Source organism: Ranitomeya variabilis, chromosome 1 (genome assembly GCF_051348905.1).
Source record: "Ranitomeya variabilis isolate aRanVar5 chromosome 1, aRanVar5.hap1, whole genome shotgun sequence".
Lineage (NCBI taxonomy): Eukaryota > Metazoa > Chordata > Amphibia > Anura > Dendrobatidae > Ranitomeya > Ranitomeya variabilis.
Genome location: NC_135232.1, coordinates 761,982,431 through 762,003,969, shown reverse-complemented (window position 1 = coordinate 762,003,969; position 21,539 = coordinate 761,982,431). Strand labels below are relative to the sequence as shown.

At 46.7% G+C, this 21,539-nt stretch overlaps 1 protein-coding gene across 1 annotated transcript in view; it reads left to right on the top strand.

Moving 5' to 3' along the window:
- Positions 1–21,539, top strand: part of LOC143783201 (serine/threonine-protein kinase PLK2-like) — a 114,086-nt gene that overhangs the window by 16,803 nt on the left and 75,744 nt on the right. The window contains exon 4 of the mRNA XM_077271624.1: positions 5,356–5,485. Within this exon, the coding sequence (XP_077127739.1) occupies positions 5,356–5,485 (130 nt within the window). The remainder of the gene's footprint in view (positions 1–5,355; positions 5,486–21,539) is intronic.

Sequence of the window (21,539 nt, the reverse complement as noted above, 5' to 3'; positions counted from 1 at the left end):
GCCCCGTTCAGCCAGGGCCTACTGCCTTTTCAACTACTATACACAGTATAGAACATAACTTTTTCTTTCAGTTTGAGAACACTGAGCCGGCTCTACTTGGCTCCTAGAAGGACTCATTCACTAACCCCTACGGGTTCACTTTCTGTCCTTAGTAACACATTATTAACTTTCAATGGGGAACGCAGGGTCTACCTTCTATCCCCCCCTTCTTTTTCTTACCAACATTATTAACTATCTTCTTTTCATAACGTTAAACTTGCTCTCTACTATGCATGCTGGACACCACATCTACCTCTACGGGTCCACTGCATCCTTCTATTACCTTTCACTTTCTTCTTTCCGAAAACATCATCAGCATTTCTTTACATTTAACTAATTGCATACACATAACTTTTACATGTGAATGTTATCATCACTTTTCTTTATCAGCATTATAGCTATTGGCCTTAAAGCATTATCAACAAATGAACATCCCCTTTAAGAGGGGATCAAGTCTTTCTGAGGTAGTTCGTCTTTTCAGACTACCAGTCCATGCTCAGCAAAGGTTCCAGTGCGGTATCTTCGCAAAGAGTCCTTCTTTAAGTATTACCAGCAGGGAGCTCCTTTAAGAAGGTGCAAACTATTTACAAGCAGTTTGTATCATGCACTGTTCATAATTCAGCAGTTTTTATAACATTGTGGAACAAAAAGCAAAAATGAAAGTGAAAGCAAAAATAAAAAGCAATAGGGATCCCGGGTAAACAAAGGGATCCCTTTAAGAGTTAACCCAGGACGGGTTTTAGCAGCAAAACAGCAAGGAAATAAACAGTTAACTATTTACAGTTTCAGGTTTCCGAGGCTTAGTTGGACGGCTTCCAGGGCTGCACCTGGCACTTAACCCTTCTCGGCCTGGGAAAAGTGAGGTCCAGGGTTACACCCAGTGCTGGACAAACGCCGTTAATCCGTCTTTCATGTATGGTTAAATCATGCGCAGCGATGGAGGTCTGCGCAGCTTGAGTAGGGGCATTTGTTGCAGCAGAGGTAGAGGCTGCTGCAAGATCAGTCACTGGAACGGGGTCAGCAGCTGTGGCACCAGCAGTCACGGGAGTGGTGTCAGTCATCAGGGCAGGGTCGTCCTTCATACCTGCTTCAGATGCGGTCCCTCCGGTGCCAGTCTGCTCCGTCTCCGCTGGGGTCTGGAACGCTGGTTGCGGGACCTTGTGCTGCGGCGTTGTCATCTCTGCTCGCAGCATACCCCTTCCCGGCAGCGCCTTGCTTTCCAGCTTCGGAGCGCTGGGACTTCTTTCCTGCTCCGGACCAGATGAGGCTGCCGACAGATGTCCGGTGAGGCTCCTGATGATGGCCTTCTTCCACCCGGCCTCGGTGCTCAGCTGCGTCCGCCGGGGTCGGTCGCTGAGCTCGTCCACTCCGGCCTGCAGGAATTCAGCATCAGCGGTGGAGGCCTGGTTGCGGTGCCCCTCCGGGTAGCTGGGGGAGTCCTCGGCTCCGACCCCACGCTCCGGCTCCGGGTGGCTCGCCAGGGCGTCCTCCATGTCTCTGACTTCTTCTTCCTGGTCCTTTTCCCGCTCTCTCCTTCGTGGGCGGTTTCGTTTTCTCTGTCTCTGCCCACCATTGAGGATCAGGAGGCGGATCTCGGCTGCTGACGGACACGTCCTCAAGGGGCCGAGATATTTAGACTGGGCGGCCATTGTCTTTCGCGCTCTTCAGCTTGTTCACGCCCACTTCCACGCCCTTCTTCTTCTCCTGCGCTCTCCTTAGCGCTGTAATGGCGGCGGTTTTGGCGCGAAATTTTGGCGGCAAGTGACAATCCACAGTCTTTGCAATAAAGCACAGTCCAAGCACAATAAATCACAGTCTCTAGGCACACATGACCCGATTCTTCAGGCTTAAGTAGATCCTGTTCGTGACGCCAAGTTGTGGAGCGCCCCCACACCGCCGCAGGGCCGAGGGGTACCCGGAGCCGGGCCTCTGAGTCTCAGTCCTGGGGTTATCACGGTGGCTAGGCCCGGTCTGTGGCCCTGTCTGTCAGTGGGGGACGTCCGATGCAATAAGTGGGGTTAATGGTGGTGTAGCGGTGCAGGTCGCGGCAAATAACGAGGACACCAGGTTGCAGTCTCTTTACCTCTTTACTGGAGATCTCAGAGTCCTCAGTCCAGAATACGGTTCACCAGGCTGCGCAAGTCCGACCGGTCCAATGGCACCTCCAGAGTTCTCCTCACAGGTGGAAATCAGTGCCCTCCTTCTAGCGCTGTGTGTTGTAGTCCTTCCCTGCTGTGCTCACGGAAAGTACCCCACAACGGTTGTGTCTGTTTCTTAAGTTCCCTCACAACTCGATTACTTGATGTTCTTCTCGTATTCCATCCCGCCCTGTTATTCAGGTTGGAACGGCACCCGTTTGTCAGGTAGGCCTGGAGTTCTTCCGGGACCCTAGAGACGCCCCTCTCCCGCAATTGCCCCCCAAGACTTCATAGGTGATATGTGTTAGACAGCCCGCCTTAAACTGACTGCCCTGCCGCTGTTTGGAGTATGGCTTGAAGCTGTATGCTATTCCACTCCCTCGGCGTTCCGGCCACCGGTAGTGCGCCTCAGTAGGATGTTGCTCCGGTCTTACAGCATGACCCCTACTGGTATTCTCCTTTCGCTTGATCTCGTTTCTCACTCAGCACAATCTATCTCGCTTCTAGTCCTTTCTTAGGGCACCGCCGCTATGCTGAGCAGGCACGGTCCCGTTACGTTCTTTCCAATGCCAAGCCTCTGTCAGGATCCCACCCCTGACAGAGGCCCTACTGTCTCTTCCTCCACAACACCCTCTGCCACAAGGTGTTGCTTCGTTCAATCCAGTCAGCTTTCTCTACTAACTTCCTGCCTGACCCCCAGTTTACCCACTATGGTGGGGAGTGGCCTAATGAATAGAACCCTTAGCTCCCCCCGGAGGCCCTGCGGTGAAATGTATTGGTGTCTGTGATACCTGATCAGACGAACTCCTTCAGTGCCATCGAACGCACCATGGCTCCCCATAGTGGCGGAGCCACAGTACTGCAACGACCAGGACTCTGGGGCGCTGCATCTGCATCTCTGGACAGTGGCGTGGGGTTTAGTTTGATCAACGCTATGTTCGTTCAGGTCCAAGGCCTCATTCCACATACTCTGTCCAGACCCATACCCATAAGTGCCATTGACTCCGCCCCCTTGAGACCGGGGCACTTTACTTAAGTTGTCAGAGACTTACAGCTTCAGGTGCACGCTGAGGTGTTAGACTGTTATGTGCTAGAGGGTCTGCCCTCACCTGTGGTACTGGGACTTCCTTGGCTCGCTCTGCACAATCCTGTAATAGATTGGCAGAATCAGGAAGTAGTAAAATGGAGTGGAATCCAAATATAAGAGTGTGGCTGATCGGTAATGTTTGGTGGGTCCGGATCTGTGTGTTGGTGACTTAGTGTGGTTGTCCTCTAGGAACATTAAGCTGAAGGTTCTGTTTTCCAAACTGGGTCCAGGTTTATCAGGCCTTATAAGATCATAGCCATCGTCAATCCTGTAGCATTTTGCCTTGCCTTACCGCCTACCTTTAGAATCTGTAATGTATTTCATTGTTCTCTCCTCAAAAAATATGTTGCCTCTTCGGTACCATCACCTCTACCACGATCTCCTGTCATTGTCGATGGTAATTTAGAGTTTCAGATTGCGAAAATTTTGGACTCTCATCTTGTTAGTTGGTCGCTTTAGTATCTGGTACATTGAAGGGGGTATTGTCCTGAGCAGAGGATGTGGGTACCAGCATCTGATGTTCATGCTGCCAGACTGGTTCGGGCTTTTCACATGGCACACCCTGATAAGCCTGGTTCTGAGGTTCTGGAGGTCCCTAATAGAAGAACTCTTTGGCCACAATGATCAAAGATATGTGTGGAGAAAAAAAAGGGCACAGAATTTCAGGAAAAGAACATATCACCAACCATTAAGCATGGGGGTGGATCAAACATGCTTTGGGATTGTGTTACAGCCAATAGCACGGTGAACATTTTAAGGCTAGAGGGAAGAATGGATTCAATTAAATTTCAACAAATTCTTGATGCAAACACCATCTGTAAAAGATGAAGTTGAAAAGGGGATGGCTTCTACAAATGGATAATGATCCTAAATACACATCAAAGCCACAATAGACTACCTCAAAAGGTTCAAAGTTTTACAATGGCCCTAACAGTCCCCTTATCTGAACATCATTGAAAATCTGTGGCTCGACCTCAAAATAGCAGCGCTGGAAGACAACCCAGGAATCTCACAGAACTGGAAGAATTTTCCAAGGAAGAATGAATGAATATCCATCAAACAAGAATTGAAAGATAATTGGTTACAAAAAGTGTTTACAAGCTGTGATACTTTCAAAAGGGAGTACTACTTGGTACTAACCATGCAGGGTGCCCAAACTTTTTGAACCAGCGCATTTTACTTTCTGGAATTTTTAAAGTTAAAAGGATGAAAATATAAATTTTTTTGTTGACTAAAATACAAAAGACATGTGTCATCTTTAACTTAAGCCCTTTTAGAGATCATTTGATCCTTAAATTGCTTAACTGTTCACAATAACGGTCATTTTAACCAGAGGTGCCCAAACTTTTACATGCCACTGTAGATCCTTCTAACACTGGTTGCCAGGCAATGTGATTTCGGGGCTGGCTGGGGGCATCTGCAATCTTATTTCACCAGTATGCCCAAGTTCATGACCCCTGTTTCCCCATTAAAATGTTTTATTATATTAAAAAGTAAAAAATTAAATTTATTATATTAAAAAGTAAATAATTGGCATCTGTGGGTTTATAACCACAAGCACTATACAATTGGCATGTTATTTAACCTGCATGGTATTCACCACAAAATTGTTTTTTTTTATCCATTCTGCACCCCAAAAATTGTAATAAAAAGTTAAAATTAGCATGCACCCCAAAGTGAAAATTTCAACTTGCATTTCATATCGACATAATAGTTTTAGTAATGATACTCACTTATAAAATACATTTAATGTTTAGTTTATGCCTCACAGATATCTATGTAAAAATGAAATACAAATAAAAAAACTATGCTAGCACTGCTGTTTGCTGCACACAAACAGAAGAGGGAACAATATTTGAGCCCTTTGCAGTCCAATAGCTCATTGCAATGCACAATTCCACCTGTTTTGGAGGTAGAAATGGGCCCTCATACCTCTTGGGCCCCTGTGTGGCTGCACAGGTTGCACTATTGTATGTCTGCCCCTGGTTTGCTGTATATCATGTAGTATGAAAGCATCCTAGTTATCTTTTTGCTGTCTTATTTAATATTTTGTATTATTATGGGTAAATGTTCTTTGTTCTCCTTCTGTAGTCACTTGCTCACATCTTGAAGGTTCGGAAACTGTTGACAGAGCCGGAGGTGCGATACTATATGAAGCAGATCTTACAAGGGGTTCAGTTCTTGCACCAGCAAGGTGTTATCCACCGGGACCTAAAGCTGAGTGAGTAGAGTGTTACTTTAAGTCACTGGTGACCTGTGTCCCCTCTGCATGTCACCTCTTATTGTGGACAGTACATGTTTCCAGTTCAGTGAGGCTTGCATTTATTTTGTAACAGCCAAAAGGTCACAAAGTATCTCTCAAGAATATTCAGTCACTGTCTGGCTCCAGAAATAGGACATTCCACACACAGACATTATAAACCTGGCACTTCTTAGCATACTCCCAAAGTAATTAAACTTAAATCTGCTCACATAATCCTCATCTTTATTCAAGACTGTGCAATTGGCATGTTGTACTTTTAACTGTGTATATGTCTATGCTCACTCACAGATTCATTCATCACCAGCTTGGCTTTAAAAGGAAGGTGCCGTGATTTTTAATTTTTTATTAGTAATTATTGATTGTATAATCAATTGTTTTTAATACACGCATAAATGTACCACTTTAATATCTTTTTTTAATTCATTTTTATTTCAGCCACTGGGGGCTGCCATTGTCATGTGGGGGGTTTAATTATCTGAGCATGGCACTTTCACACCTCAAATACAGCAGCCCCTGGCAATAAGACTGCCGACCACATCTCTGGCATGGAGACTGTTCCTTCTGCTTCTAGCTGTGACCTGGTCATGTCCCCTGGGCTGTCTCGGTCACATCTGAGGGAGGAGATTGGCGCCATCTATGTGTATGCAGCAGGCTCCACTTTCCCCCTGTCGTCGGACACACTGCTCAGTGAGTGCAATGACAGGAGTCTTCAGAAGAGGAGGTGCAAGGGAGTGGAGGTCCAGGGTGAGGTGAGTATCGACAGGGAGCGGTGATCACACCCTGTCATCAGTATTAAAGTACAGGCTGCGATCACCGCTCACCATCAACTAATGCAGAGCGCAGCTGTGCTCTGAGCACACAGGACACCAAACTGCATGGGAGCACAGGGAAGGGAAGGTGAGTACAAGCGTTTATTGTTTTTTGTTTTCGAATATATGGGGGCCATATACGAGGATGAGGCAATATACCAGGATGGGAGTCATATACCAGGATCAAGCCATGTATCAGGATGAGGCCATATACCAGGACGAGGCACATATACCATTATAGGGGCCATACCAGGATGTGGACCTTATACCAGGATGGGGCTATACATCAGAATGGGGGACATAAACCAGTATTGAGGACATATACCAGGAGAGGACCCATATACCAGTATGTGGGCCATATACCAGGATGGGGCCATATATACTAAGATAGGGGCCATATACCATAATAGGGGGACATGTTCCAGGATGGGAGACATATAACAGGATGGGGTCATGTACCAGGATGGGGGCCACATACCAGGATGGGGCCATATACCAGGATGAGGAACATATACCAGAATGAGGATATATACCAGGATAGGGCCATATACCAGGATGGGGGACATATACCAGGATGAAGCCATATGCCAGGATAAGGAACATATACCAGGATAAGGACATACACCAGGATGGGGCACACATACCAAGATGGGGGACATATACCAGGATGGGGTTATATACCAGGATGGAGGTAAAATACCAGGAAGGGGGCCATATACTGGCATGGTAGATGTATACCAAGATGGGGCCATATACCAGGATGGGGGCCATTTACCTGGATGGCAGCCATATACCAGTATGGGGGACATATACCAAGATGGGGTCATGTACCAAGGATGAGAGACCAGGATGGGGCCATATACCAAGATGGGGCTATATACCAGGAAGGGGCCATATATCAGGATGGGGGCTATATACCAGGATGGGGCCATGTACCAGAGTTGGGCCATATACCAAGATGGGGACATAATACCAGAATGGGGCCATATACCAGGATGGGGGCCATATACCAGGATGCACTACATGGGGCACATTATAATGTGGAGCACTATGTGAGGCACATTATAATGTGGGGCACTATATGAGGCCATTATACTGTGGGGCACTATATGGGGCCATTACACTGTGGGGTATTATATGAGGCCATTAAACTGTGGGGCATTGTATGAGGCCATTAATCTGTGGGGAACTATATGGGGCCATTATACTGTAGGGCACTATATGGGGCCTTTATAATGTGGTGCCCTATATGGAGCCATTATTCTATGGCATACTACATGGGGCCATTATACTGTAGGGCACTATGTGAGGCACATTATACTTTGGTTCACTATATGGAGCCATTACACTATGGGGTACTACAGTGATTAAAGTAAGTATTTAATACACTGCCGATATTGCAAGAATGCAAACTATACTACAAAGAATGGAGAGGTCTGTAATTTTATCATACAGGTCCTTCTCAAAAAATTAGCATATAGTGTTAAATTTCATTATTTACCATAATGTAATGATTACAATTAAACTTTCATATATTATAGATTCATTATCCACCAACTGAAATTTGTCAGGTCTTTTATTGTTTTAATACTGATGATTTTGGCATACAACTCCTGAAAACCCAAAAAACCTGTCTCAATAAATTAGCATATTTCACCCGTCCAATCAAATAAAAGTGTTTTTTAATAACAAACAAAAAAACCATCAAATAATAATGTTCAGTTATGCACTCAATACTTGGTCGGGAATCCTTTGGCAGAAATGACTGCTTCAATGCGGCGTGGCATGGAGGCAATCAGCCTGTGACACTGCTGAGATGTTATGGAGGCCCAGGATGCTTCAATAGCGGCCTTAAGCTCATCCAGAGTGTTGGGTCTGGCGTCTCTCAACTTTCTCTTCACAATATCCCACAGATTCTCTATGGGGTTCAGGTCAGGAAAGTTGGCAGGCCAATTGAGCACAGTAATACCATGGTCAGTAAACCATTTACCAGTGGTTTTGGCACTGTGAGCAGGTGCCAGGTCGTGCTGAAAAATGAAATCTTCATCTCCATAAAGCATTTCAGCCGATGGAAGCATGAAGTGCTCCAAAATCTCCTGATAGCTAGCTGCATTGACCCTGCCCTTGATGAAACACAGTGGACCAACACCAGCAGCTGACATGGCACCCCACACCATCACTGACTGTGGGTACTTGACACTGGACTTCAGGCATTTTGGCATTTCCTTCTCCCCAGTCTTCCTCCAGACTCTGGCACCTTGATTTCCGAATGACATGCAAAATTTGCTTTAATCAGAAAAAAGTACTTGGGACCACTTAGCAACAGTCCAGTGCTGCTTCTCTGTAGCCCAGTAGCAGACACAGAGATGACACCTTTATAAATATATATTATCAAAATAAGAATGGAATATAATATCAAAAGATTATAATCACTAGGTCACCCCGTGTGTCAAATTCATAGTGTAAGACCACTACCTAGAAGAGAAAGACTGCACCGACACAGAGACTTGGACCAATAAGAAAGTGACAGGGAATAATTATCATAAAATTAATTTTTATTTGATAACAATAGTGACAAACATCAAAACTAAATATTAAAAATGTATATATTATCTAATGATATAGTACAATGCAATACTGTGCACAGATTAAGCCGCTTTATAATAAGGCAAGCCAATTTATATAGAGGTAAAGGGCAATCAATGGCATAATAAATCCAAAAAATCATGTGCAGGACAACAGTCAAATTTAATACCAACACAAAACAGTGTATATAATATGTAACAATATATATAAAAATTAATATAAAATGTGTTATGTGTAAAAACCAATATCCACCACTAGGTGGTGCAAGAGACCCAATCCAATAAAAATGTGGTAGAAAAAGTGCTATGTGCAATGACTGCTGACCGACACAAGGGGCATCTAGGTTAAAAGACCCAGAAAAAGTGCTCCGTGCTATATAAATAAGTATGCCAGATTACTTACAAATTGCCAGGGATGATTACAGGGCTGCCAGCGGCTCAATGTGCACCCCGACGCGCGTTTCGGACATCCAGTCCTTCGTCAGGGGGTCGAAGGACTGGATGTCCGAAACGCGCGTCGGGGTGCACATTGAGCCGCTGGCAGCCCTGTAATCATCCCTGGCAATTTGTAAGTAATCTGGCATACTTATTTATATAGCACGGAGCACTTTTTCTGGGTCTTTTAACCTAGATGCCCCTTGTGTCGGTCAGCAGTCATTGCACATAGCACTTTTTCTACCACATTTTTATTGGATTGGGTCTCTTGCACCACCTAGTGGTGGATATTGGTTTTTACACATAACACATTTTATATTAATTTTTATATATATTGTTACATATTATATACACTGTTTTGTGTTGGTATTAAATTTGACTGTTGTCCTGCACATGATTTTTTGGATTTATTATGCCATTGATTGCCCTTTACCTCTATATAAATTGGCTTGCCTTATTATAAAGCGGCTTAATCTGTGCACAGTATTGCATTGTACTATATCATTAGATAATATATACATTTTTAATATTTAGTTTTGATGTTTGTCACTATTGTTATCAAATAAAAATTAATTTTATGATAATTATTCCCTGTCACTTTCTTATTGGTCCAAGTCTCTGTGTCGGTGCAGTCTTTCTCTGTAGCCCAGGTCAGGCGCTTCTGCCGCTGTTTATGGTTCAAAAGTGGCTTTACCTGGGGAATGCGGCACCTGTAGCCCATTTCCTGCACACCAGACTCAGTCCACTGCTTCCTCAGGTTCCCCAAGGTCTGGAATCGGTCCTTCTCCACAATCTTCCTCAGGGTCCGGTCACCTCTTCTCGTTGTACAGCGTTTTCTGCCACATTGTTTCCTTCCAACAGACTTACCATTGAGGTGCCTTGATACAGCACTCTGGAAACAGCCTATTTGTTGAGAAATTTCTTTCTGGGTCTTACCCTCTTGCTTGAGGGTGTCAATGATGGCCTTCTTGACATCTGTCAGGTCGCTAGTCTTACCCATGATGGGGGTTTTGAATAATGAACCAGGCAGGGAGTTTTTAAAAGCCTCAGGTATCTTTTGCATGTGTTTAGAGTTAATTAGTTGATTCAGAAGATTAGGGTAATAGGTCGTTTAGAGAACCTTTTCTTGATATGCTAATTTATTGAGACAGGTTTTTTGGGTTTTCAGGAGTTGTATGCCAAAATCATCAGTATTAAAACAATAAAAGACCTGACAAATTTCAGTTGGTGGATAATGAATCTATAATATATGAAAGTTTAATTGTAATCATTACATTATGGTAAATAATGACATTTAACACTATATGCTAATTTTTTGAGAAGGACCTGTAGATACACTTCAAGTGTGAAAGACAGAATCTAAAAATAAAAATCCAGAAAATCACATTGTATATTTATTACATAATTAATTTGCATTTTATTGCATTAAACAAGTATTTGATAGAAAAAAAAACACAGAACTTAATAATTGGTACAGAAACCTTTGTTTGCAATTACAGATGTCAGACATTTCCTGTAGTTCTTGACCAAGTTTTCAGACACTGCAGCAGGGATTTTGGCCCCCTCCTCCATACAGATCTTCTCCAGATCTTTCAGGTTTCGGGGATGTCGCTGAGTAACATTGAGTTTCAGCTCCCTCCAAAGATTTTCTATTGGATTCGGGTCTGGAGACTGGCTAGGCCGCTCCAGGACCTTGAAATGTTTCTTACTGAGCTACTTCTTAGTTGCTATGGCTGTGTATTTCAGGTCATCACCATGATGGAAGACCCAGCCATGACCCATTTTCAATGCTCTTACTGAGGGAAGGAAGATATTGGCCAAAATCTTGTGATACATGACTCTATCCGTCCTCTTCAATACGGTGTACTCATCCTTCTTCTTCCACCAAACACGGCGAGTGGAGTTGATTCCCAAAATTTATGCAGCGCCCCAGAGTCCTGGTCGTTGCAGTACTGTGGCTCCGCCACTATGGGGAGCTATGGTGCGTCTGATGGCACTGAAGGAGTTCATCTGATCAGGTATCACAGACACCAATACATTTCACAGCCGGGCCTCCGGGGGAGCTAAGGGTTCTATTCACTAGGCCACTCCCCACCATAGTGGGTAAACTGGGGGTCAGGCAGGAAGTTAGATCAGAAAGCTGACTGGGTTGGAACCAGGCAACACCTTGTGGCAGAGGGTGTTGTGGGGGAAGATACAGTAGGGTCTCTGTCAGGGGTGGGATCCTGACAGAGGCTTGGCGACTTGAGCGAACGTAACGGGACCGTGCCTGCTCAGCATAGCGGTGGTGCCCAAGGAAGGATTAGAAGCGAGATAGATTGTGCTGAGTGAGAAACGAGATCACACAAAAGGAGAAATACCAGTAGGAGTCGTGCTGTAAGACCGAAGCAACATCCTACTGAGGCGCACTACCGGTGGCCGGAACGCCGAGGGAGTATCATAACATTCAGCTTCAAGCAATACTCCAAACAGCGGCAGGACAGTCAGTTTAAGGCGGGCTGTCTAACTTAAATCACCTATGCAGTCTTGGGGGGCAACTTGTGGAGAGGGGCGACTCTAGGGTCCCGGAAGAGCTCCGAGCCTACCCGTCAAACGGGTGCCGTTCCAACCAGAACATCAGGGAGGGACGGAGGATTAGCAGAACATCATCTAATCGAGTTGTGAGGGAACTTAAGAAACAGACACAACAGTTGTGGGGACTTTCCGTAAGCACAGCAGGGAAGGACCGCAACACATAGCGCTAGAAGGAAGGCACAGATTTCCACCTGTGAAGAGAACTCTGGAGGTGCCATTGGACCGGCTGGACTTGCGCAGCCTGGTGAACCGTGTTCTGGACTGAGGACCCAGAGATCTTCAGTAAAGAGGTAAAGAGACTGCAACCTGGTGTCCTCGTTATTTAACCGCGACCTGCACCCCACAACTGCACCGCACCATCACAGCTTCACCACCACCGTCATCCGTCACCTCATTCACTGTGCGCCCCTCGGCAGGGTCACGGACTGGGCCTAGCCACCGTGACAACCCCAGAGCAGAGACTCAGAGGCCCGGTACCGGGTACCCCTCGGCCCTGCGGCAGTGGGGGCGCTACAAACTTGGCGTCACGAACAGGATTCTACTTAAGCCTGAAGAATCAGGTCATGTGTGCCTTGGAACTGTGATTTGTTGTGCTTGGACTGTACTTTATTGCAAAGACTGTGTGCTGCGCCATTTGCCGCCAAAATCCGCCGCCATTGCAGCACCGGGGAGAGCGCAGGAGAAGAGGAGGGGCGTGGAGTGGGCGTAGGCAAGCTGGAGAGCACGAACAACAATGGCCGCCCAGTCTAAATATTTCTGTGTCCTGAGGACGTGTCCGTCAACAGCTGAGGTCCGCCTCCTGATCCTGTTTGGAGGGTGGAGACCATGGAGACGGGGCCGCCCACGAAAGAGACCGCGGGAAGAAGACACTGGAGAGGAGATAAAGATGGCGACGCCGGGAGCACCGAGTGGGGATAACCTGACTCGGCATGGAGCCGCATCACCAGACACAGCCTCGGAGACGCCATCGTCGTGGGGACTGGCCCTTACGGAACCACCGATGGGTCGACCCAACTGGCAGATGTCCGAGGAGTGTGTGGCCGCAGCCGAGGCCCGACAAATAGCACGCCGCTTGGAGGCTGATGCCCGCGTGCTCGCTCGGCTGGGCCAGCCCACGGAGATCCGTCTATCTCCGGTGTCCCCGACTCCTCCCAACCCGGCCGCGGCTGAAGGTACGCTGCAAACACAGGGCATGAGGATCTTGCCGGAGGCCGAACACCTGCGGCACCTGATGACGGCGTGGCGGAGCTGGCCCCAGCCTGCAGCTCAGATTGATTTGACCAGCGTCGCAGAGGTCCCATCGTCCCACTGGGGTGTAGTGGTCTCCTTCAACCCCCGATATGGAAGAGGGGTTATACAGGAGATCGGGGAGCCGCTACAAGTCCACATGGACCGAGAGGAGGTAGAGCCCTGCGGAGGAAGGTCCGCTCGCGACCTGGAGCCAGGTGATGCTGTAACCTACACCAGGTGGAGGAGAGCAACAGGCGAAGCTGGCTGGATGGCGCGGGGCGTCCAGCGGTGCGTCGCGCTCCCGGCCGCCGCTGCAACCTCCGAAGATAAACCACCCGCCGAAAAGGCAACGGAACCTGACCCTGCGGAGCAGCGGGGAACCCGGACCTACCATGTACCTTGGGGGCATGCCGGATCATCCGGGAAAAGGGCATCACGGCGAGGGATCCTGTCGTTGCTGGGACCAGAACCGCTCCCTGGATCGGCAGCACGACCCGTTGGTCTGGTGAGGCCCGGGAGGAGACCACCTTCTTCCCCGAAAAATGAGTGAGCATGAATGCTTTAAATATGTAAATAGTTCCTTAACTGTTTGTTTGTTTCCTGTTGTGCTGCTAGACCCATCCAGGGTTAACTCTTAAGGGGATCCTTTTGTTGACCCGGGATCCCTATTGTTTTGTTTGATTTTTCTAAAGTTTTGCACAAAGTTTTCAGAACTGCCGCAATCATGAACAGTGCATGATACAAACTTTTTGTACATAGTTTGCACCTTATTAAAGGTGCTCCCTACTGGTTTTACTTAAAGAAGGACTCTTTGTGAAGATACCACACTGGAACCTTTGCTGAGTACGGACTGGTAGCTTGAGAAGATATGCTACCTCATAGAGACTTGGTCCCCTCTTAAAGGGGATGTTCACTTGTTGCACTTAAAAGAATGGCATTGCTTTAAGACTGAAAGATAGCAATGATGTTTTGATAAAGAGAACGTGATGATAATGTTTATGTGAGAATGTTATACGTACCCAACTAGTTAATTGTAAAGAAATGCTGATGATGTTCCCAGAAAGAAAGTGAAAGCTAGAAGGAGGATGCAGTGGGCCCGTAGGGGTAGACGTGGTGCACAGCATGCATGTTAGTGAGAAAGATAATGAGAAGGTTTAATGTTCGATAGAAGCTGTTTTTGATAATGTTGATAGATAATGGGGATAGAAGGTGAACCCTGAGTCTTCATAGGAGTCATGTAGAGATGGCTCAGTGCTCTTAAATTGAAAGTAATGTTATGCTCTATACTGTGTATAGAAGCTGAAAAGGCAGTAGGCCCGGGCTGAACGGGGCGGTCCTGCATAGAAAGGAGAGGCAGTAGGTCTGGTGCCGTTAGGACAGGCGGTCCTGCAGATTTAAAGAAGGAGAATGAAAAAGTTAAATTGCCTTATAATGTGATTATAAGAAGGTCTTTAGTGGATTCAGAGTGTATGTCCTTAAAGGCAATGTTAAATTATTATTCAACAATTTTGCACTTAGTAGAATACCCGGTTGGGTAAGAAAAGTTAATTATAGCATGTTGCTATGATATCTAACCATGTTTGTAACGTTCAAGTGTCCTCACCTCCCATAAAGGGAAGCTCTGTTTAAGTATACTTATTGTTATTGCACTCAACAAAACTGTATGTCTTTTTGCTAACTTGTATTGTTGTTTTCTTCTCAGTCCCGGAGTACTGTGTTTAACCAGGGGGGAGTGCAGCGCCCCAGAGTCCTGGTCGTTGCAGTACTGTGGCTCCGCCACTATGGGGAGCTATGGTGCGTCTGATGGCACTGAAGGAGTTCATCTGATCAGGTATCACAGACACCAATACATTTCACAGCCGGGCCTCCGGGGGGAGCTAAGGGTTCTATTCACTAGGCCACTCCCCACCATAGTGGGTAAACTGGGGGTCAGGCAGGAAGTTAGATCAGAAAGCTGACTGGGTTGGAACCAGGCAACACCTTGTGGCAGAGGGTGTTGTGGGGGAAGATACAGTAGGGTCTCTGTCAGGGGTGGGATCCTGACAGAGGCTTGGCGACTTGAGCGAACGTAACGGGACCGTGCCTGCTCAGCATAGCGGTGGTGCCCAAGGAAGGATTAGAAGCGAGATAGATTGTGCTGAGTGAGAAACGAGATCACGCAAAAGGAGAAATACCAGTAGGAGTCGTGCTGTAAGACCGAAGCAACATCCTACTGAGGCGCACCACCGGTGGCCGGAACGCCGAGGGAGTATCATAACATTCAGCTTCAAGCAATACTCCAAACAGCGGCAGGACAGTCAGTTTAAGGCGGGCTGTCTAACTTAAATCACCTATGCAGTCTTGGGGGGCAACTTGTGGAGAGGGGCGACTCTAGGGTCCCGGAAGAGCTCCGAGCCTACCCGTCAAACGGGTGCCGTTCCAACCAGAACATCAGGGAGGGACGGAGGATTAGCAGAACATCATCTAATCGAGTTGTGAGGGAACTTAAGAAACAGACACAACAGTTGTGGGGACTTTCCGTAAGCACAGCAGGGAAGGACCGCAACACATAGCGCTAGAAGGAAGGCACAGATTTCCACCTGTGAAGAGAACTCTGGAGGTGCCATTGGACCGGCTGGACTTGCGCAGCCTGGTGAACCGTGTTCTGGACTGAGGACCCAGAGATCTTCAGTAAAGAGGTAAAGAGACTGCAACCTGGTGTCCTCGTTATTTAACCGCGACCTGCACCCCACAACTGCACCGCACCATCACAGCTTCACCACCACCGTCATCCGTCACCTCATTCACTGTGCGCCCCTCGGCAGGGTCACGGACTGGGCCTAGCCACCGTGACAACCCCAGAGCAGAGACTCAGAGGCCCGGTACCGGGTACCCCTCGGCCCTGCGGCAGTGGGGGCGCTACATTTACAATTGAGAGTCCTCAGTGGTTGATACCTTTTAATGGCTAACTGAAAAAATAGTAACAAATTGCAAGCTTTCGAGACTACTCAGGTCTCTTCATCAGGCATAGATATATATATTTCTTATATATCTTTCCTGCACCCAAAATTTGTATTTTGGTCTCATCTGACCAAATGACCTTCTCCCATGCCTCCTCTGGATCACCCAGATGGTCATTGGTGAACTTCCAACGGTCCTGGACATGTGCTGGTGTGAGTAGGGGGACCTTACATGCAGAACAGGATTTTAATCCATGACGGCGTATTGTGCTCCAACAGTAATGTTTGACAATGTGATCTCAGCTCTCTTCATGTCATTGACCAGGTCCTCCCTTGTAGTTCTGGGCTGATTCCTGATGTTTCTCAGAATCATCCTTACCCCACAATGCGAGACCTTGCATGGAGCCCCAGACTGAGGAAGAATTGTGCCAACAGTTGTTACCTTCTCACCAAGGTGCTTGACTATTGTCTTGAAGCCCATCCCAGCCTTGTGCAGGTCTACAATTTTGTCCTTGGTGTCCTTAGGCAGCTCTTTGGTCTTGGCCATGGTGGAGAGGTTGGAGTGTGATTGAGTGTGGACAGGCATTCTTGCTGGTTGGTAGATGATCAAATACTTTTTTATGCAATTTAATTCTGTTAAAATCATACAATGTAATTTTCTGGTTTTTATTTTTAGATTCTGTCTTTCACAGTAGAAGTGTACCTACGACAAAAATGACAGACCTCTCCATTCTCTGTAGGTGGGAAAACTTGCAAAATCGGCAGTGTAACAAATACTTATATTCCCCACTGTTTATGGTGACATTATACTATGGAGCTCTATGTGGGGCCACTATACAGAGGGCAGCATGACTCGGCGACTCTGATTAGCAGTGTGGTAACTGACGTCACCTATGTTCAGAGCTGCTGGATCTCATGGAGTGCAGCGAAACTCGGAGTGGCCGCTGCTACAGCCTATGATGCTTGGTTCTCTGAATGAGGCTCTGTAGCCTTTGGACGTCAGATTCGAGGATCGTCGTGGGTACGCCATAGACTACCGTACATTGGACCTGTTTGGTAACTGTTTTCTAATAAACTGATGAATGAGGTATGTATCTGTGTTTTTTTTGCATTACTGTGTTAGTAATGGGGGTGTCTGATAGATGCTTCTATATTACTAACATCAGGGCTGGAAAGATCGCAATAACCAGGGACCTTCCCAGCCTGATAATATCAGCTCACAGCTGTCAGCTTTACCTTGGCTGACTACCAAAAATAGGGGAGACCCCACTTATTTTTTTTCCTTTATTTATATGGGTAAACAGGGCTAAACACCCTTTAGTGCCATATGAAAGGCACTAAAGGATGTAAGTTTATTATATGTAGGGGGCTGTAAAATGATGTGTCTGCAGGATATATATATTCTATCTATTCTATTTATCTCATCTATCTATTTGTGGCAATTATAATCTACAGTATGTTGGGCCCATTTTACTATATGGAGAACTCTAGGAATAATCTAGGGGTTTCAATAGGACGAAAATCACTTTGTAATGGGCTTCAAAGTTCTATACAGCTCGAGGACTACTGCAAGGGCCATTATATAGCCTGTGGACTAATGCAGAAGCCATTATACAGCTTGTGGACTAATGCAGGGGCCATTATACAGCTTTTGTGCTAATGCAGGGGCCATTATACAGCTTGTGGACTAATGCAGGGCCATTATTCAGCTTTTGGACTAATGCAGGGGCCATTATACAGCTTGTGGACTAACTTACTCAAAAATGTTTTTTTCCTGAGCAGAATCTCTAGCTACACCTTTGATGGTGTCCCAAATGAAACTGATACAAGGACAGACAAAAAGCGTCTGTACACCTAATATTACTGCACATTTCATTGCCTTGTATGTGTTCTATCATGCTCCCAACCATCCCATATATAGCGGGACAGTCCCGAATTTGAGACTCCTCCCCGCAGTCCCGGCCTGGAGCTTCCTTTCCGGCACTGTACTACTGAGAAGCAGCTGACACACTCCCTGTTGTATCAGGACACCGCCCCTCTGTCTCCCCCTCCTCTCATTGTTCAGAGAGCTCAGCTCATCATCCCACTTAAGTTCTCCTGGACTGAGGTAATTTCTGCAGCCAGAGGAAGAACAGTGACCTCCAGCAGCAGCTCCTGTGTGCTCCATTGTGGCTTCTCTCTGAGTCCACATGTGCCTGCATATCATGACATTCAGTCACAGCGATGACGAAGCAGGCACACATGAGGACTCAGATAGACAGCAGCCACAATGGAGCATACAGGAGCTGCTGTTGGGGGTGACCCTGAGGAGAAGACACAATCAGGGTCGGACTGGAGTACCTTGGGCCCACCAGAGAAAAATCATTCTTGGGGCCCACCATGCAGTTATGTAAAAATACCACACAAGATAGATAGATCCTTGTTATGATCTGGTGGCCTAAGAGCAGCATGAGACGTACTCTGGAGAAGGTGGTACCTGTACTGACCGCAGACCCTGAACTTAACACCACAACTAGAAGTAGCCGTGGAATGTACCTATCACTCCCTAGACATCTCGACACAGCCGGAGGACTAATTACCCCTAGAGATAGAAAAGGGAAAACTATCTTGCCTCAGAGAAAATTCCCAAAGGATAGACAGCCCCCCACAAATATTGACTGTGAGAGGAGAGGGAAAAAACATACACAGACTGAAATCAGAATTTAGCAAAGGAGGCCACTTCTAGCTAAATAGAAAGGATAGGACAGAGTACTATGCGGTCAGTATTAAAACACTAGAAAATATCCACCACAGAAAATAAAAAATCTCCATAGCTAACTAAAGATATGGAGGGTATATCTGCATCTCCAGAGATACCAGCTTGGCTAAACAAATCCTTATACAGACCAAGCTGGACAAGACAAAAACATGGAAAAGCACTGAACAATAAGGCCACATCATGTGGACAGCAAAAAATCAAGGCCAGAACTTATCTTTGTTGAAATGAACAGCAAAGCAGGAGAGAGCAGGCAGGGATGTGAATCCTCCAGGAACAATGGACAACTGGCACTGACTAAAGGGTCAAGCAAGGCTAAATAGCCCAGTCAGGATTGCAAAAACTTGACACACCTGATGAATGCTGCGATCCAGAGACAGCAGCACTACCACTTATAACCACCGGAGGGAGCCCAAGAGCAGAATTCACAACAGTACCCCCCCCTTGAGGAGGGGTCACCGAACCCTCACCAGAGCCCCCAGGCCGATCCGGACGAGCCAAATGAAAGGCACGAACCAAATCCTCAGCATGAACATCGGAGGCAACAATCCAAGAATTATCCTCCTGGCCATAACCCTTCCATTTGACAAGATACTGAAGCTTCCGCCTCGAAAAACGAGAATCCAAAATCTTCTCAACCACATACTCCAACTCCCCATCAATCAACACCGGGGCAGGAGGATCAACAGAGGGAACAACGGGCACCACATATTTCCGCAACAAAGATCTATGAAAAACATGGATGGAAAAAGAGGCTGGAAGGGCCAAACGAAAAGACACTGAATTGATAATCTCAGAAATCCTATAAGGGCCAATAAACCGAGGCTTAAACTTAGGGGAAGAAACCTTCATAGGAACATGACGGGAAGACAACCAGACCAAATCCCCAACCCGAAGCCGGGAACCAACACACCGACGACGGTTAGCAAAACGCTGAGCCCCCTCCTGAGACAACACCAAATTGTCAACAACATGAGCCCAAATTTGCTGCAACCTGTCAACCACAGAGTCCACCCCAGGACAATCAGAAGGCTCAACCTGCCCCGAAGAAAAACGAGGATGAAAACCAGAGTTACAAAAGAAGGGTGAAACCAAGGTAGCAGAACTAGCCCGATTATTAAGGGCAAACTCGGCCAATGGCAAGAAAGCCACCCAATCATCCTGATCAGCAGACACAAAGCATCTCAAATAACTTTCCAAAGTCTGATTAGTTCGCTCGGTTTGGCCATTTGTCTGAGGATGAAACGCGGAAGAAAAAGACAAATCAATGCCCAGCCTAGCACAAAAGGCCCGCCAAAACCTAGAAACAAACTGGGAACCTCTATCGGCCATGCAAACGAACCACATGCTGAAAAAACAACGGAACCAAATCAGAAGAGGAAGGCAACTTAGGCAAAGGTACCAAATGAACCATCTTAGAAAACCGGTCACAAACCACCCAGATAACCGACATCCTCTGGGAAACCGGAAGATCCGAAATAAAATCCATAGAAATATGCGTCCAAGGCCTCTCAGGGACCGGCAAAGGCAAAAGCAACCCACTAGCGCGGGAACAGCAAGGCTTGGCCCGCGCACAAGTCCCACAGGACTGCACAAAAGAACGCACATCCCGTGACAAAGAAGGCCACCAAAAGGACCTACCAACCAAATCTCTGGAACCAAAAATCCCAGGATGACCAGCCAACACAGAACAATGAACCTCCGAAATCACTTTACTAGTCCATCTGTCAGGAACAAACAGTTTCCCCACTGGACAGCGGTCAGGTTTATCAGCCTGAAATTCCTGAAGAACCCGTCGTAAATCAGGGGAGATGGCAGAAAGAATCACCCCTTCCTTCAGAATGCCGACCGGTTCAAGGACCCCAGGAGAATCAGGCAAAAAGCTCCTAGAACCCGGAAGATACGAGACCACAAAATCAAAACGGGAGAAAAACAGGGACCATCGGGCCTGTCTAGGATTCAGCCGTTTGGCAGACTCAAGGTAAATCAGATTCTTATGATCGGTCAAGACCACAATACGGTGCTTGGCCCCCTCAAGCCAATGTCGCCACTCCTCAAATGCCCACTTCATAGCCAACAACTCACGATTGCCGACATCATAATTGCGTTCCGCAGGCGAAAACTTTCGAGAAAAGAAGGCACACAGTTTCATCAAGGAACCATCAGAATTCCTCTGAGACAAAACGGCCCCTGCCCCAATCTCAGAAGCGTCAACCTCAACCTGAAAAGGAAGAGAAACATCCGGCTGACGCAACACAGGGGCAGAAGTAAATCGGCGTTTAAGCTCCTGAAAGGCAGAAACAGCCGCAGAGGGCCAATTCGTCACATCAGCGCCTTTCTTCGTCAAATCGGTCAGGGGTTTAACCACACTGGAGAAGTTGGCAATGAAATGGCAATAAAAATTAGCAAAGCCCAAAAATTTCTGAAGGCTCTTCACGGATGTGGGCTGGATCCAATCATGAATGGCCTGAACCTTAACCGGATCCATTTCTATAGATGAGGGAGAAAAAATGAAGCCCAAAAAAGAAATCTTCTGTACTCCAAAGAGGCACTTAGACCCCTTCACAAACAAGGCATTATCACGAAGGATCTGAAATACCATCCTGACTTGTTTCACATGAGACTCCCAATCATCTGAAAAAATCTAAATATTATCCAAATATACAATCATGAATTTATCAAGAT